The sequence below is a fragment of the Nerophis lumbriciformis genome, linkage group LG24, assembly GCF_033978685.3.
Source record: "Nerophis lumbriciformis linkage group LG24, RoL_Nlum_v2.1, whole genome shotgun sequence".
Classification (NCBI taxonomy): Eukaryota; Metazoa; Chordata; class Actinopteri; order Syngnathiformes; family Syngnathidae; genus Nerophis; species Nerophis lumbriciformis.
In genome coordinates this window covers 31,337,819-31,355,000 of record NC_084571.2, presented here as the reverse complement: position 1 = coordinate 31,355,000, position 17,182 = coordinate 31,337,819, and the positions used below count along the sequence as shown (strand labels likewise).

At 41.9% G+C, this 17,182-nt stretch overlaps 1 protein-coding gene across 1 annotated transcript in view; it reads right to left on the bottom strand.

The window, feature by feature from the left end:
- Positions 1-17,182, bottom strand: part of LOC133620548 (inactive phospholipase C-like protein 1) — a 323,140-nt gene that overhangs the window by 269,684 nt on the left and 36,274 nt on the right. The window contains exons 9-11 of the mRNA XM_072915928.1: positions 7,971-8,058; positions 1,579-1,701; positions 1,401-1,493 (exon numbers count right to left, since the gene is read on the bottom strand). Coding sequence (XP_072772029.1) covers positions 1,401-1,493; positions 1,579-1,701; positions 7,971-8,058 — 304 coding nt within the window. The remainder of the gene's footprint in view (positions 1-1,400; positions 1,494-1,578; positions 1,702-7,970; positions 8,059-17,182) is intronic.

The window sequence follows — 17,182 nt, the reverse complement described above, 5'->3', positions numbered from 1 at the left end:
TTCACAATACCCCACAGATTTTCTATGGGGCTAAGGTCAGGGGAGTTGGCGGGCCAATTTAGAACAGAAATACCATGGTCCGTAAACCAGGCACGGGTAGATTTTGCGCTGTGTGCAGGCGCCAAGTCCTGTTGGAACTTGAAATCTCCATCTCCATAGAGCAGGTCAGCAGCAGGAAGCATGAAGTGCTCTAAAACTTGCTGATAGACGGCTGCGTTGACCCTGGATCTCAGGAAACAGAGTGGACCGACACCAGCAGATGACATGGCACCCCAAACCATCACTGATGGTGGAAACTTTACACTAGACTTCAGGCAACAAGGATCCTGTGCCTCTCCTGTCTTCCTCCAGACTCTGGGACCTCGATTTCCAAAGGAAATGCAAAATTTGCTTTCGTCAGAAAACATGACTTTGGACCACTCAGCAGCAGTCCAGCTCTTTTTTTCCTTAGCCCAGTTGAGACGCTTTTCGCACTGTTTCTTGGTCAACAGTGGCTTGACACGAGGTATGCGGCAGTTGAAACCCATGTCTTTCAAGCGTCTCTTGGTGGTGGATCTTGAAGCACTGACTCCAGCAGCTGTCCACTCCTTCTGAATCTCCCCCACATTTTTGAATGGGTTTTTTTTCACAATCTTGACCAGGGCGCGGTGATACCTATCGCTTGTACACTTTTTCTGACCACAGTTTTTCCTTCCCTTTGCCTCTCCATTAATGTGTTTGGACACAGAGCTCTGAGAACAGCCAGCCTCTTCAGCAACAACCTTTTGTGTCTTTCCCTCCTTGTGCAATGTGTTGATGGTTGCCTTTTGGACAGCTGTCAAATCTGAAGTCTTCCCCATGTTTGTGTAGGCTTCAGAACTGGACTGAGAGACCATTTAAAGCCCTTTGCAGGTGTTTTGAGTTAATCAGCTGATTAGTTTGTGGCACCAGGTGTCTTCAAAATTTAACCCTTACACAATATTCTAATTTTGTGACACACGGAATTTTGGATTTTCATTTGTTGCCACTTCAAATCATCAAAATTAAATGAAATAAACATTTGAATGCATCAGTCTGTGTGCAATGAATAAATATAATGTACAAGTTACACCTTTTGAATACAATTACTGAAATAAATCAAGTTTTTCCAAATATTCTAATTTACTGGCTTTTACCTGTAGGCTGCTGCCCCCGCAACCCGACCTCGGATAAGCGGAAGAAGATGGATGGATGGATGGATGGTTGGTGTTGGAATTTTACAAGTCGGTCGAGAAATGTTGAAGTAGTGACATCTTTAATTAAGAAATGGTATTAAGGAATTCCTAGAATTTGAAATGGGTTGAAAAATGTGGAAGGAGTGGTCGCCAGAAAAAAGGGTCAAAAAGGGTTTGAAAAAAAAACTGGAATTCTTTTCTACTTACCGGCTCAGCAAAAGCGTTGTCCCACAGCACCGTGGCCGTGGCATTATTGTCTTGGCTCCCGTGGACGATCACCACTACCGGCAGTGACAATGTCTGTTAGGAGAGACCAAGATCAATACATGGATTTATTTATTTAGTGGTTATTCATCACTGTTATAATTATCGTCCGTTTGTGTACCTTCACTTGGAAGACCAGCTCATTGCCTCCGACGCTGAACTGGGACTCGAAGAGAATGGTGAACTTCTCCTCGGTGACGGATTCTGCTCCTCTCCTGTCCGACCGCTTGATCCGCTTCAAAGACTATGTGAAGGACGGACATGTGACAAAGACAAAGACCGTATGTAATAAATGTGAAGGCCTTCATACTGCATACTATATATGGAAAATAGGGACAAAATAAGGGATTAGAATTTTCATCAACAAACTACGGTTAAATCATTAATAATAATAGTAACAAAACATGTTAAAACTATGGCATAAATAAATAATAATAGTGTTAAATAAAATCAGTCTCTTGGGCACAAAACTGAAAATAATACAGCTCTCCAAAAAGTGCACTTCTGCTGCTCTTGGAACATAAGAGTTTGTTATGATGCTTTGACATTTTTGCACTTTATTTCTTTATTGAAAGAAAATTCTATGAAGAGAAAAGTTGTTTGCAAATGTGGTTACAATGCTAAAAAATGAAAAGTTAAAGCTAAAAAAAGAAATACACTTTATTGAGTTAACATTATTTCTTTATAGGGGGAAAGATGTGATGTTATGAGCTAGGGAATATAACAACTACACTACCCAGCATGCAATGGGAGTGAAGAGTATGCGCGGTAGCCCCGAAAAGTGTTGTTGCATGTCGCTACGCCGGCAGCTAAGAATGAGGTTATGAGCACGCTGTGAAAGTAAACGTCAAGAACTCAGCCAACACGCCTCGTCTGCATTATTTATAATTACGTCTGCATTATTTATAATTAGACAGACAACACATATACAGTGTGATTTTATTTTGTTTACAAGGAAAGAAAAACAAAAGTTAAAAGAGGGAGATATGTTGTATATATATATGTATGTGCTGCGGTTGCTTTAAGAACGTTGCGACAGCTGCCGTAAAGGAGGTGCGTTGCTAGCCTGGTTGCTATGTTTCCGGTTGGTCGTAAAAGTCTTCATGTGTTTGTACCCTGCTCAAATCTCTCAGTAAAGTTATTCATTGGATTATACCTTTTGTTTTGAACTTTATTACACCTTGGAGCGCTTTTTCCGGTCCATTGTTTTTCCTGCTTTCGCTATCTGCGCCTAATGACTGAGCTACGTGACGTCATTTCTTGTGATGTCCCAGGGATTCGAATAAAGAACCAACTCTTTTTCTTTACTATAGTGGTCTCGATAACGGGTACCGGTTCTCAAAAAGGGACTCGGTTCTTTTCTTATCGAACAACCGGGAAAATCGATTTCGAGTATCATCCCTACCGTCGGAAAGGTCTCACTCGCGCCTGTGGCAGTACTTTAAGTTGGCAACATTTTGTGTTACCATGGTGACGCTATTCACAAATTAAAAAAAAAAAGAGCCAATTGAATGGGTACATAACCTTTTAATGGACGATTGATCTGAGACAAACATCAAAAAGACAAGATTATCTCCTCTTGTAGCTCAGCCATACTTTGGGATCTGAGCCGAGGATGTCGTTGTGGCTTGTGCAGCCCTTTGAGACACACTTTGATTGATGGATTGAAGTAAAGTCTGAATGTCATTAAAACAGTTAGCTCCATCTTTTGACACTTCTTCCACTCCCGTCCTTGTACGCTACACCGCTACAACAAAGATGACAAGGAGAAGACGCTGTCGACGGTGAGCCACGTATATAAGACCGCCCACAAAACGGCGCATCCTGAAGCGGCTTGAAGATGATCTGTAAAACATCATCTATGCAACATTTTGACCAAAGAACCACCATTACATGTTATGTATGTCATGATCCGTGGCCCAGATCATGTTTTTGTTATTTTCTGTAAGTTTTGGACTCCCTTAGTTCCCGTTGTTGTGCACCCTTGAGTTTGTTTAGTTACCATGGCTACTTATTATTTTCACCTGCCTCTGATTGCTGTTTCTCGAGCACTAATCAGAGGCATTATTTAAGCCTGCCTTTGCCAGTCAGTCAACCTGGCTTCTTTGTTTTTCTACACGCAACCTGCTACGTGAGTATTCCTTGTCTTCTAGTCTATGCTAAGTGGTAGCCTTAGCTTCCAGTGCGATCGGCACGTTGTTGCTTCGGCTTGTTTTCGGTTTTTGGTACTTCTTTGATTTTCACAAATAAATCATGTTCCTACCAGCACGTCCTGTCCAGAGTAGGGCTGCAACAACTAATCGATTAAATCGATTAAAATCGATTATAAAAATAGTTGGCGATTCATTTAGTCATCGATTCGTTGGATCCATGCTATGCGCATGCGCAGAGGCTAGGTTTTTTTTTTTTTTTTTTTTAAACCTTTATTAACTGCAACATTTACAAACAGCTGAGAAACAATAATCAAAATAATAGGGTTGTAACGGGACGTGTATTTGTATCGAACCGTTTCGGTACGGGGGTTTCGTTTCGGTGCGGAAGTGTACCGAACGAGTTTCCACACCGACATATTAAGTTGCGTACTGCACGTTGTGTAAACCAGTGTTTTTCAACCACTGTGCCGAGGCACACTAGTGTGCCATGAGACACAGTCTGGTGTGCCGTGGGAAATTATCTAATTTCACCTGTTTGGGTTAAAAATATCTTTAATTATAGTAAGCAAATGTGTTGTTGTTGAGTGTCTGCGCTGTTTAGAGCTCGGCAGTGTAACCGTGTAATACTCTTCCATATCAGTAGGTGGCAGCGGGTAGCTAATTGTATTGTAGATGTTGGAAGCAGCGTGCAGGTAAAAAGGTGTCTAATGCTTTAACCAAAAATAAACAAAAGGTGAGTGCCCCTAAGAAAAGGCATTTAAGCTTAGGGAAGGCTATGCAGAACGAAACTAAAACTGAACAGGCTACAAAATTAACAAAAACAGAATGCTGGACGACCGCAAAGACTTACTGTGGAGCAAAGATGGCGTCCACAAAGTACATCCGAACATGACATGACAATCGACAATGTCCCCACAAAGAAGGATACAAACAACTGAAATATTCTTGATTGCTAAAACAAAGTAGATGCGGGAAATATCGCTCAAAAGAAGACATGAAACTGCTAAAAGAAAATACCAAAAAAAAAGAAAAAGCCACCAAAATAGGAGCGCAAGACAATAACTAAAACACTACACACAGGAAAACAGCAAAAAAGTCAAAATAAGTCAGGGTGTGATGTGACAGGTGGTGACAGTACACCTACTTTGAGACAAGAGCTATATTGATGCATGCTTGGTTAAGCTTTAAAGTCATATCCAACAATTGCGACAACAACTTTTTACTGTCAACTGAGTTTCGTTTTTTAATGATTTCTGCTGGTGGTGTGCCTCTGCATTTTTTCAACGCAAAAAATGTACCTTGGCTCAAAAAAGGTTGAAAAACACTGGTGTAAACAATACTCAAAATGCCGGACATTTGAGGCATTTATGAAACGCCGCCCTGACAGCTCCGCAAAATAGGACATGTCCGGTGAAAAGAGGACGTATGGTCACTCTATCCTAGCCCGGTCGCTGCTAGACATGTTCTCTTTGGCGGGGCTGTCGAGCGGTGTTTCTTAAATGCCTCAAATGTCCGGCATTTTGAGTTATGGTTGCGTGTATTTTCAATGTACGTTCAGGGTTAAGAAGGGGTTAAAAACAAAACAAATTGTGCGAGCAGCAGCATTGGTGAGGGAAGGGCAGAGACTGAGAGAGAGAGAGAGAGAGAGTTATGATAAACGTGCATGCGTCGCCAGGCTCTGCTTTTTATCCATACATTTATCAGATTTAATTTTTTATTATCTATAGCAGGGGTGTCAAAAGTGTGCATTTTTGTACATTTTCCTTGTTTTATTTGGCAAGTTGAAAGAACATGGCGCCAGTATGCTGTTTTTTTTCCAATAAAATACTGGAAAGGATAGAAATTTAGTTTGTCTCTTTTATCCGATTATTAATCGAAGTAATAATCGACAGATTAATCGATTATCAAATTAATCGTTCGTTACAGCCCTAGTCCAGAGTGGTCCGTTTGCATCCCGGGGGAACGAACCTCGCAGCAAGCTGCAAACCCCCCGCACGTGACAATGGAGACCACAAGGAAGTGTTCTACATTTAGAAAAAAATAATATAATATGCCTGTCAGAGTATGTTGGTGACGTACCCCAAGATGCAGAGAAGGCGGAAGGCATTGTGCGGGAAAACATGATTTAATTTAACACTATAGCAAAAAAACAAACAAAAGGCGCGCACAAGGCGGAGAACAAACTTGGCTATGAACTAAAATAGCACAAAGGCTAACTGTCGACAAGAAACAAAAACACTTACTGTGACACGAAGGAACTATGACATGAGCAGAGCGAACAAAAGTAGACAGAGCTACAACGACAAGTATTATGACAGGTAGTAGTGACAACAAGTATTAGCGACAATAATCCAGCACTGACTGGAGAGGAAGGCAGGTTCAAAAAGCAGCTGGCTGATTGACACCAGGTGTGGCCAGGTGCCAATCAGCCACAGCTGAGGGAGATAATAAGGAAATAACCAAAATAAGAGCGCTGACAGGAAACAAAGACAGGAAAAACCAAAACCTAACTGAACTGTCAGTGACAAACCTGACAATGCCCCCTATAATCTGGTGCGCCTTTTGTACAAACCCCGTTTCCATATGAGTTGGGAAATTATGTTAGATGTAAATATAAACGGAATACAATGATTTGCAAATCATTTCCAACCCATATTCAGTTGAATATGCTACAAAGACAATATATTTGATGTTCAAACTCATAAACTTTTTTTTTTTTTGCAAATAATCATTAACTTTAGAATTTGATGCCAGAAACACGTGACAAAGAAGTTGGGAAAGGTGGCAATAAATACTGATAAAGTTGAGGAATGCTCATCAAACACTTATTTGGAACATCCCACAGGTGAACAGGCAAATTGGGAACAGGTGGGTGCCATGATTGGGTATAAAAGTAGATTCCATGAAATGCTCAGTCTTTCACAAACAAGGACGGGGCGAGGGTCACCACTTTGTCAACAAATGCGTGAGCAAATTGTTGAACAGTTTAAGAAAAACCTTTCTCAACCCGCTATTGCAAGGAATTTAGGGATTTCACCATCTACGGTCCGTAATATCATCAAAGGGTTCAGAGAATCTGGAAAAATCACTGCACATAAGCAGCTAAACCCGTGACCTTCGATCCCTCAGGCTGTACTGCATCAACAAGCGACATCAGTGTGTAAAGGATATCACCACAAGGGCTCAGGTACACTTCAGAAACCCACTGTCAGTAGCTACAGTTGGTCGCTACATCTGTAAGTGCAAGTTAAAACTCTCCTATGCAAGGCGAAAACCGCTTATCAACAACACCCAGAAATGCCGTCGGCTTCGCTGGGCCTGAGCTCATCTAAGATGGACTGATACAAAGTGGAAAAGTGTTCTGTGGTCTGACGAGTCCACATTTCAAATTGTTTTTGGAAACTGTGGACGTTGTGTCCTACGGACCAAAGAGGAAAAGAACCATCCGGATTGTTATAGGCGCAAAGTTGAAAAGCCAGCATCTGTGATGGTATGGGGGTATGGGTAACTTACACATCTGTGAAGGCGCCATTAATGCTGAAAGGTACATACAGGTTTTGGAGCAACATATGTTGCCATCCAAGCAACGTTACCATGGACGCCCCTGCTTATTTCAGCAAGACAATGCCAAGCCACGTGTTACATCAACGTGGCTTCATAGTAAAAGAGTGCGGGTACTAGACTGGCCTGCCTGTAGTCCAGACCTGTCTCCCATTGAAAATGTGTGGCGCATCATGAAGCCTAAAATACCACAACGGAGACCCCCGGACTGTTGAACAACTTAAGCTGTACATCAAGCAAGAATGGGAAAGAATTCCACCTGAGAAGCTTAAAAAATGTGTCTCCTCAGTTCCCAAACGTTTACTGAGTGTTGTTAAAAGGAAAGGCCATGTAACACATTGGTGAACATGCCCTTTCCCAACTACTTTGGCACGTGTTGCAGCCACGAAATTCTAAGTTAATTATTATTTGCAAAAAAAAAATAAAGTTTATGAGTTTGAACATCAAATATCTTGTCTTTGTAGTGCATTCAATTGAATATGGGTTGAAAATGATCATTGTATTCCGTTTATATTTACATCTAACACAATTTCCCAACTCATATGGAAACAGGGTTTGTATGAAAATGGACCTGAATAGACCGGTTCGTCGGCAGTGAGCCTTATGGTCTGGAAAATACGGTACATTATGAGTTGCTATTATTATAAAACTCAAATAAGGCTTTTAATTTTTTTTCCGACTGCAGACAAATTAGTTTTTGGTATTTTCGGTCCAATATGGCTCTTTCAACATTTTGGGTTGCCGACCCCTGAGTTAGGGAGCTAAACTACCGTCATTCACCACTTCCCACGCCACTCACCATGTTCCTGAAGTGAGCGCTGAGCGTGCCCGTCGTCTGGTGGTACTCCATCACGCAGTTGTTGTTGAGGATTTCTCCACTGCTGTCACTAAGGGGGGATAAAGACAGAAACAGAGAAACATTGTACGACATTTTCTCAGATGCTAACAACATGTTCACTTCTCAGGGCATTGGATCGATCGCAGCTGGACTGCTCGGTTCATGCTCTCATTGATTGACTGATTGAGACTTTTATTAGTAGATTGCACAGTACAGTACATATTCCGTACAATTGACCACTAAATGGTAACACCCCAATACGTTTTTCAACTTGTTTAAGTCGGGGTCCACGTTAATCAATTCATGGTAAATAGGGCTTATCTAATCTTAGAGGATGGTTCTGGATCCAACGTATTTATCCTCTTAGGAGGGGACACAAGAATAGTCACGCTCCTTCGTGTGCTGTCCGTATTCACTCTAATACCACACGTTTGCCATCCATGGGAACATTTTACAAATAAAAACACAATTGTGCGATAGGTTGGCTTGCATTCCCCATTGTTGCCAACCTTGAGATGGAGGACATGGGTTTGAGCTCCTTTCAGCAAACAGACACAAAGAAGAGGGCAAAAACATCACGTTCACACTGTTTTCCTCAAAATCAACTACCGACAAAAGTAGCGACTTTTTCCGATGTTTTTGGAGACATGTAAGCACGTATTTCTCTGCGGTGAATGTTGTCAACGAGCCTCTCCTCACAGGCGTTCAGGAGCCTCACGCAGTGTAGTGGAGACGACAATTCCCCGCATCTGGACTGCAAATGAAATGCCTTTGTTTACAGAGCCAGGTGTACATGTCTCTTCACCGCCACGCTGAACATTAAATGTCACCACCTGCAGTCCTTTGATCAAATCTAACGCTGCAGAACAAAACTGATTACAATTAATGCAAATGAGGCAAGGGCATTGTGGAGGGAGGTGTGGCCAGCGCGTGGTGCTGACGGCGAGACACAGCTGGCAGGTGACTAGATTTCACAGGTGGTACGTGTTAATTTAATCATCTGAGTGTCTTTAATGGGGAACATTATCACCAGACCTATGTAAGCGTCAATATATACCTTGATGTTGCAGAAAAAAGACCATATATTTTTTTTACCGATTTCCGAACTCTAAATGGGTGAATTTTGGCGAATTAAACGCCTTTCTAATATTCGCTCTCGGAGCGATGACGTCACAACGTGGCGTCACATCGGGAAGCAATCCGCCATTTTCTCAAACACCCAGTCAAATCAGCTCTGTTATTTTCCGTTTTTTTCGACTGTTTTCCGTACCTTGGAGACATCATGCCTCGTCGGTGTGTTGTCGGAGGGTGTAACAACACGAACAGGGACGGATTCAAGTTGCACCAGTGGCCCAAAGATGCGAAAGTGGCAAGAAATTGGACGTTTGTTCCGCACACTTTACCGACGAAAGCTATGCTACGACAGAGATGGCAAGAATGTGTGGATATATATATATATATATATATATATATCCCTCAATCATCAGATCTGATGATTGAGGGAACCCCCTCATGAAACAGGCCTGTAGAGATGAAATAGTCTTGTGATTTTTTTTCCCACACATACATATATTGCGCTCTACTACGGTATCGAGCACTATTTTTTGGATAACCTTATTAAGACATATATATATATATATATGTATGTATGAAATACTTGACTTGGTGAATTCTAGCTGTCAATATACTCCTCCCCTCTTAACCACGCCCCGCCCCACTCCCGACCACGCCCCCACCTCCCAAAATCGGAGGTCTCAAGGTTGGCAAGTATGTCAAGTACCCCCAGGGGTACGCGTACCCCCATTTGAGAACCACTTCTCTAAGACTAGAGGTGTCCAATCTAAGTCTGAGCACATGAACTGATGAAGACAATGTGAACAGTTCATTTAATTCCCTGACGTGGATGAATGAGAACATTCACGTTCACACCTTTTTTTGCATGAAATTGAATCGGCCGTACTGCAATTTTCCCTTTGCCTCCCGGGCTGCTTGCACAGAAGGCATAAACAGCTGATAATGGCACGTACTGTTCGGCAATTTCGCGGCCGACGCTGCTGACTGCTTTTGGAATGTGGAACGAGGCGACGGAACAGGCTAAAAGTGGATCCTTCTGAGGCATTGTTGGAGTTCCTGGCGTGCCTCTGCGGTGAGACGAGGACACAACAGTAAGACCTCGAGCGCTGGGCATCGTTTGAATTTGGACGATTACAGTTACTTCCTGGCTTGGGTGTTGTTGGTCTGGATGTGGAGACGGCAGCCGAAGTGCAGGCAAAAATGTCATTGATGACAAAAAGAAAAACAGCGCAACAGGGAACAGTATGCAGCGTGGAAATACAATGCATAAAAAGCGGTGGTGGGCCGGGCGTTTCTCACCTCTGCCTTCAGTGATGCCCTATTTAGTCCGACTTCCCCTCTCAAAATACCGTAATTTATGTCACCACATGGACACAGCTGGAGAAATACTATGCAGAAACCCACTTGCACACTACTGAGTATTGAATCCCCTCAACAGTGGACAAAACGAGTCATACCAAAGACTATAAAAATGGGACCCATTACCTCCCTGCTTGGCACTCAGCATCAAGGGTTGGAATTGGGGGTTGAATCACCAAAAATTATTCGCGGGCGCGGCCACCGCTGCTGCTCACTGCTCCCCTCACCTCCCAGGAGGTGAACAAGGGGATGGGTCAAATGCAGAGGACAAATTTCACCACACCTAGTGCAGGGGTCGGCAACCCGCGGCTCTAGAGCCGCATGCGGCTCTTTAGCGCCGCCCTAGTGGCTCTCTGGAGCTTTTTCAAAAATGTATGAAAAATGGAAAAAGATGAGGGAAAAAATATATTTTTTGTTTTAGTATGGTTTCTCTAGGAGGACAAACATGACACAAACCTCCATAATTGTTATAAAGCACATTGTTTATATTAAACATGCTTCACTGACTCAAGTATTTGGCGAGCGCCGTTTTGTCCTACTAATTTTGGCGGTCCTTGAACTCACCGTAGTTTGTTTACATGTATAACTTTCTCTGACTTTCGAGGACGTGTTTTATGCCACTTCTTTTTCTGTCTCATTTTGTCCACCAAACTTTTAATGTTGTGCATGAATGCACAAAGGTGAGTTTTGTTGATGTTATTGACCTGTGTGGAGTGCTAATCAGACATATTTGGTCACTGCATGACTGCAAGCTAATCGATGCTAACATGCTATTTAGGCTAGTTATATGCACATATTGCATCATTATGCCTCATTTGTAGCTATATTTGAGCTCATTTAGTTTCCTTTAAGTCATCTCAATTCAATGTATAACTCATGACACACTATCTGTATGTAATATGGCTTTTAATTTTTTGCGGCTCCAGACAGATTTGTTTTTGTATTTTTGGTCCAATATGGCTCTTTCAACATTTTGAGTTGCCGACCCCTGACCTAGTGTGTGTGTGTGACAATCATTGGTACTTTAACTTAAAACATATCTTATGTGGTACTGTCAAAATTAAACGAATTGTATAAAACAAATGAAACATAAAAAAATTAGGAAGTAAAATATTTGAACTCACAATTTGTACAACCCATTCGACACCGTATAAGCCAGTGGTACCGCTCGTAGTCGGTTGGTTCGTGTGAAAGTCGTGGGCAAACCATTTCGCTGTCGGCCGACCTCGTCTCACAAAATGTAGTTCCTCTTAAATATCCTTCTTGAAAATGGCCTTGCAAATATATATCTGCCACCTAATCAACATGTTGCTCTCCTTCTTAGTGAGTACCGGCAAGTTTTTTCTGTGGCTTTCTATTAGAGATGTCCGATAAAATCGGACTGCCGATGTTATCGGCCGATAAATGCTTTAAAATGCAATATCGGTATCGGTTTCAAAATTATCGGTATCGGTTTCAAAAAGTAAAATGTATGACTTTTTAAAACGCCGCTGTGTACACGGACGTAGGGAGAAGTACAGAGCGCCAATAAACCTTAAAGGCACTGCCTTTGCGTGCCGGCCCAGTCACATAATATCTACGGCTTTTCACACACACAAGTGAATGCCAGGCATACTTGGTCAACAGCCATACAGGTCACACTGAGGGTGGCCGTATAAACAACTTTAACACTGTTACAAATATGCGCCACACTGTGAACCCGCACCAAACAAGAATGACAACACATTTTGGGAGAACATCCGCACCGCAACACAACATAAACACAACAGAACAAATACCCAGAACCCCTTGCAGCCCTAACTCTTGCGGGACGCTACAATATACACCCCCTGCTACTCCCCCAACCTCAACCTTCTCATGCTCTCTCAGGGAGAGCATGTTCCAAATTCCAAGCTGCTGTTTTGAGGCATGTTAAAAAAAATAATGCACTTTGTGACTTCAATAATAATTCAAGCTGCAAGCAGCATTGGTCGGGCCCGCGTATTTGGCAGGTGCTAGTCCTAAATGTCCCAATACTTTTGTCCAGTGATAGTCATAAGTGTCCCAATACTTTTGTCTACTTTTAGTCTGAAGTGTCCCAAGACTTTTGTCTAGTGTACCTACCTTGTCTGCATTGTGTGGGCACGTTGGTGTTTTCTGCTTTTAAGCAGCCAACTTAAAAAAACAGCAGCGCAGCAGCATCAGCGCAGCGGGTCTTTGAAGGGTCATAAAATCAAAACCGGAGCAGTTATAAAAAAAGCGCTTCTGTCATTGTAATCACAAGGGTTCAATCTCTCTCCTGTGTTAGTTTGAAGGCGAAACGACAAACGCGCTCAGAGGAGTTCGTTTTTGAAGGAAGGTGACCGGTTTTTACAAAAAATGTGTTTTGAAGGGGGAATAGCAAACTTCCTGTTGATTTTTGCTGGGGATTGTCAATTTATGAAATGTAGGTCTAAGTGAGACCTACATAGAGGTTTTTGTTTCATGTCTCTCCGACCTTCCCAGTGGGAGTTACAGGCAGTTTTGTCATTTTTGTCTTCCGAGGAGCAGTTTTTTCTCCGTTTTATTCAAAAATTGCTCTAGAGCGCAATTTTTAAATTTGGGGTTAGGTTTTTTTATTAGATCGCAATTTTTGCCAGTCCTGATGTGTGCGTTCAGTTTGGTGAGTTTTGAAGCGTGTTAAGGGGGTGAAATTACAGCTCAAAGAGGCAAAAGTTACTGTTTTTAGTACTTTTTTGTCTTGAAGGGGGAATAGCCAACTTCCTGTTGATTTTTGCCCGAGAATATACTATTATGAAATCTAGGTCTAAGTCAGACCTACATAAAGGTTTTTGTTTCATGTCTCTCCGACCTTCCTAGTGGGAGTTACAGGCAGTCTAGTTTTTTTTTTTCCTAGGGGGCGCTAGAGCGCAATTTTGTGTTTTGGGGTTAGGTTTTTTGATAAAAAAGATTTGATAAAAAAAACCTAACCCTTATGCAATGGGCCATGCGGGCCCTAATAATAAAGAATAAAACCTTACAAATTCAATAGGTCCTTATGTCCCATTGCATAAGGACTCCCTGTGGGAGTCCTTATGCAATGGGCCATGCGGGGCCTAAATATGGCAGTGCCATGTTGGCATTTTTTTCCATAACTTGAGTTGATTCATTTTGGAAAACCTTGTTACATTGTTTAATGCAGTGGTCCCCAACCTTTTTGTAGCTGCAAATTTGTTTTTTTATTTTTTATTTGTTTTTTTGTCATAAAAAATTACAATCATGTGTGCTTACGGACTGTATTCCTGCAGACTGTATTGATCTATATTGATATATAATGTAGGAACCAGAATATTAATAACAGAAAGAAACAACCCTTTTGTGTGAATGAGTGTAAATGGGGGAGGGAGTTTTTTTTGGTTGGTGCACTAATTGTAAGTGTATCTTGTGTTTTTTATGTTGATTTAATAAATAAAAAATTTAAAAAAATAAAATAAAATATATATATATATATATATATATACTTTTTTTCTTACATTTCTTGTGCGGCCCGGTACCAATTGATCCGCGGCCCGGTGATTGGGGACCCCTGGTTTAATGCATCCAGCGGGGCATCACAACAAAATTAGGCATAATAATGTGTTAATTCCACGACTGTATATATCGGTATCGGTTGATATCGGAATCGGAAATTAAGAGTTGGACAATATCGGATATCGTCAAAAAAGCCATTATCGCACATCTCTACTTGTGATTGGATACTCACTTGGGACTCCCAAGTGAGTATCCAATCACAGAGTAAGGCCAGCTAGAAGGTCTTACTGACAACAACTCGTGATCTGATTGGCTATGGCAACTGTCTATCAACTGTATGTGTCCGTTCACTTCGTAAACGCATTGTTGATTCTGAAGGCCCCAGGCAGATTTGGTACAGCATGGCAACATAAGATAGATGAATTCTGATTGGATACAAACTCTAACCTAAAAACAACAGCACTGGAAGGAGCATAATATGACATGAAGAGAATAGGAATACTTTTAGATATTTAGGGAAAGTACATTAAAAATGACTTTTATCTTTAATTATGATTATAATTTCTGGTTATGTTAGGCCAGCAGAGAAGGCCTTGCTGGCCACTGATAAAAAGCAATCCTAATTGGCAAACAGGAACAGATGAGGGAGCCATTGCTCAGACAGAGCAAGCGGCAAAGAGGGGGCAAACAGGAAATGGAACAAAAATAAAAGCGCTGGACAGGAAATTAAACAAAATACCAGAAACTAATAATAGTCATGAGAGATAATCCGGTTTCCATCAATTCTCGATTACGAGGCTCAAAAATGTACTATGAATTTCTCACGGGACTATTTTCAAGTATAATATCAATCCTTTGAACTTGAACATAAATGCTATAAAGTTAATTTCCGCAGTAGTACACTTTCACAAACGTTTCACTTAATTTTTGGAAACCACATAAAAACATTTACACATATTGTGTTGTTTATTTGTTGGATATAGCGGTGTTCTGATCAGGGTTGCATGCTGCTCTGTAACAATATCAACACAATAATTAAAGTACCGTATTTTTCGGAGTATAAGTCACACCTGCCGAAAATGCATAATAAAGAAGGAAAAAAACATATATAAATCGCACTGGAGCTGAAGCTATGAAAAAAACTGCGATTTATAGTCCGAAAAATACGGTAGTTCTTTTTACTACTGTATTACATACAATTGTTTGTTTAAAACAACGTCAATAGTACACAATAACTAAACAAAGTCCTCAAAGTCCTGCTATGTGCAGGAAATTAAAAAAAACGACCCAAAATATGTATACATTTTTGGGAAAATAAAAATATCGACCAAATCGATCATATACCGTATTTTTCGGAGTATAAGTCGCTCCGGAGTATAAGTCGCACCGGCCGAAAATGCATAATAAAGAACGGAAAAAACATATATAAGTCGCACTGGAGTATAAGTCGCATTTTTTTTTGGGAAATGTATTTGATAAAAGCCAACACCAAGAATAGACATTTGAAAGAATAGTGAACAACAGGCTGAATAAGTGTACGTTATATGAGGCATAAATAACCAACTGAGAAGGTGCCTGGTATGTTAACGTAACATTGTCATGTCTGTGTAATCATGTTTTGTTTTGTTTAGTTATTGGACTCTTTAGTTTCTGGCTTTTCACTCCCTTGTCTTGTTTCCATGGTTACCCATTAGTTTCACCTGTTCCACGTTTGGACTCATTGTGCACTCTTGTTTGTCACCATAGCAACCCATTAGTTTTCACCTGTCACGTCACGCACCTGTTTCACGTTTTGAGTCACGCACCTGTTTTAGTTAATCATGTCTGTAGTATTTAAGTTTGTCTTTCTGGCGACATCCCGCATTTATGCTTCTGCACACTCTCCACACACCCTAAAGACCCTTGCTGCTCTTTTTTCATGCCGGTTTCTCGTCCAAGTAAGTTTTCTTTATTCATGCCATAGTTTGCAAGTTTTGTTTAATTGTTCATAGTTTCTGCCTTTGTGCAAGTTTTGTGTTTATAGTCAAGTTTTGTACTTCCGCCCCTGTGCGCACCTTTTGTTTGATCCTTTTTTTTTGTAGTTATAGTGTTTAAATAAATCATGTACTCCCCTTCACGCCACGTATGGTCCAAATCTTTTGCACCTCGGGAGAACAAACCACGCCACAGTCCCAGTCGTGACAAACATATTATGGTAAGAGTCATTCAAATAACTATAACATATAGAACATGCTATACGTTTACCAAACAATCTGTCACTCCTAATCGCTAAATCCCATGAAATCTTATACGTCTAGTCTCTTACGTGAATGAGATAAATAATATTATTTGATATTTTAAAAAAGCTCCTCGGTGGCAAGGCCCCGGGGGGGGATGAGATCCGCCCGGAGTTCCTTAAGGCTCTGGATGCTGTGGGGCTGTCTTGGTTGACAAGACTCGGCAGCATCGCGTGGACATCGGGGGCGGTACCTCTGGATTGGCAGACCGGGGTGGTGGTTCCTCTCTTTAAGAAGGGGAACCAGAGGGTGTGTTCCAACTATCGTGAGATCACACTCCTCAGCCTTCCCGGTAAGGTCTATTCAGGTGTACGAGAGGAGGCTACGCCAGATAGTCGAACCTCGGATTAGGGAGGAACAGTGTGGTTTTCGTCCTGGTCGTGGAACTGTGGACCAGCTCTATACTCTCGGCAGGGTCCTTGAGGGTGCATGGGAGTTTGCCCAACCAGTCTACATGTGCTTTGTGGACTTGGAGAAGGCATTAGACCGTGTCCCTTGGGAAGTCCTGTGGGGAGTGCTCAGAGAGTATGGGGTATCGGACTGTCTGATTGTGGCGGTCCGCTCCCTGTACGATCAGAGTCAGAGCTTGGTCCGCATTGCCGGCAGTAAGTCGGACACGTTTCCAGTGAGGGTTGGACTGCCCTTTGTCACAGATTCTGTTCAAAACTTTTATGGACAGAATTTCTAGGCGCAGTCAAGGCGTTGAGGGGATCCGGTTTGGTGGCTTCAGGATTAGGTCTCTGCTTTTTGCAGATGATGTGGTCCTGATGGCTCCATCTGGCCAGGATCTTCAGCTCTCACTGGATCGGTTCGCAGCTGAGTGTGAAGCGACTGGGATGAGAATCAGCACCTCCAAGTCCGAGTCCATGGTTCTTGCCCGGAAAAGGGTGGAATGCCATCTCCGGGTTGGGGAGGAGATCTTGCCCTAGTGGAGGAGTTCAAGTACCTAGGAGTCTTGTTCACGAGTGAGGGAAG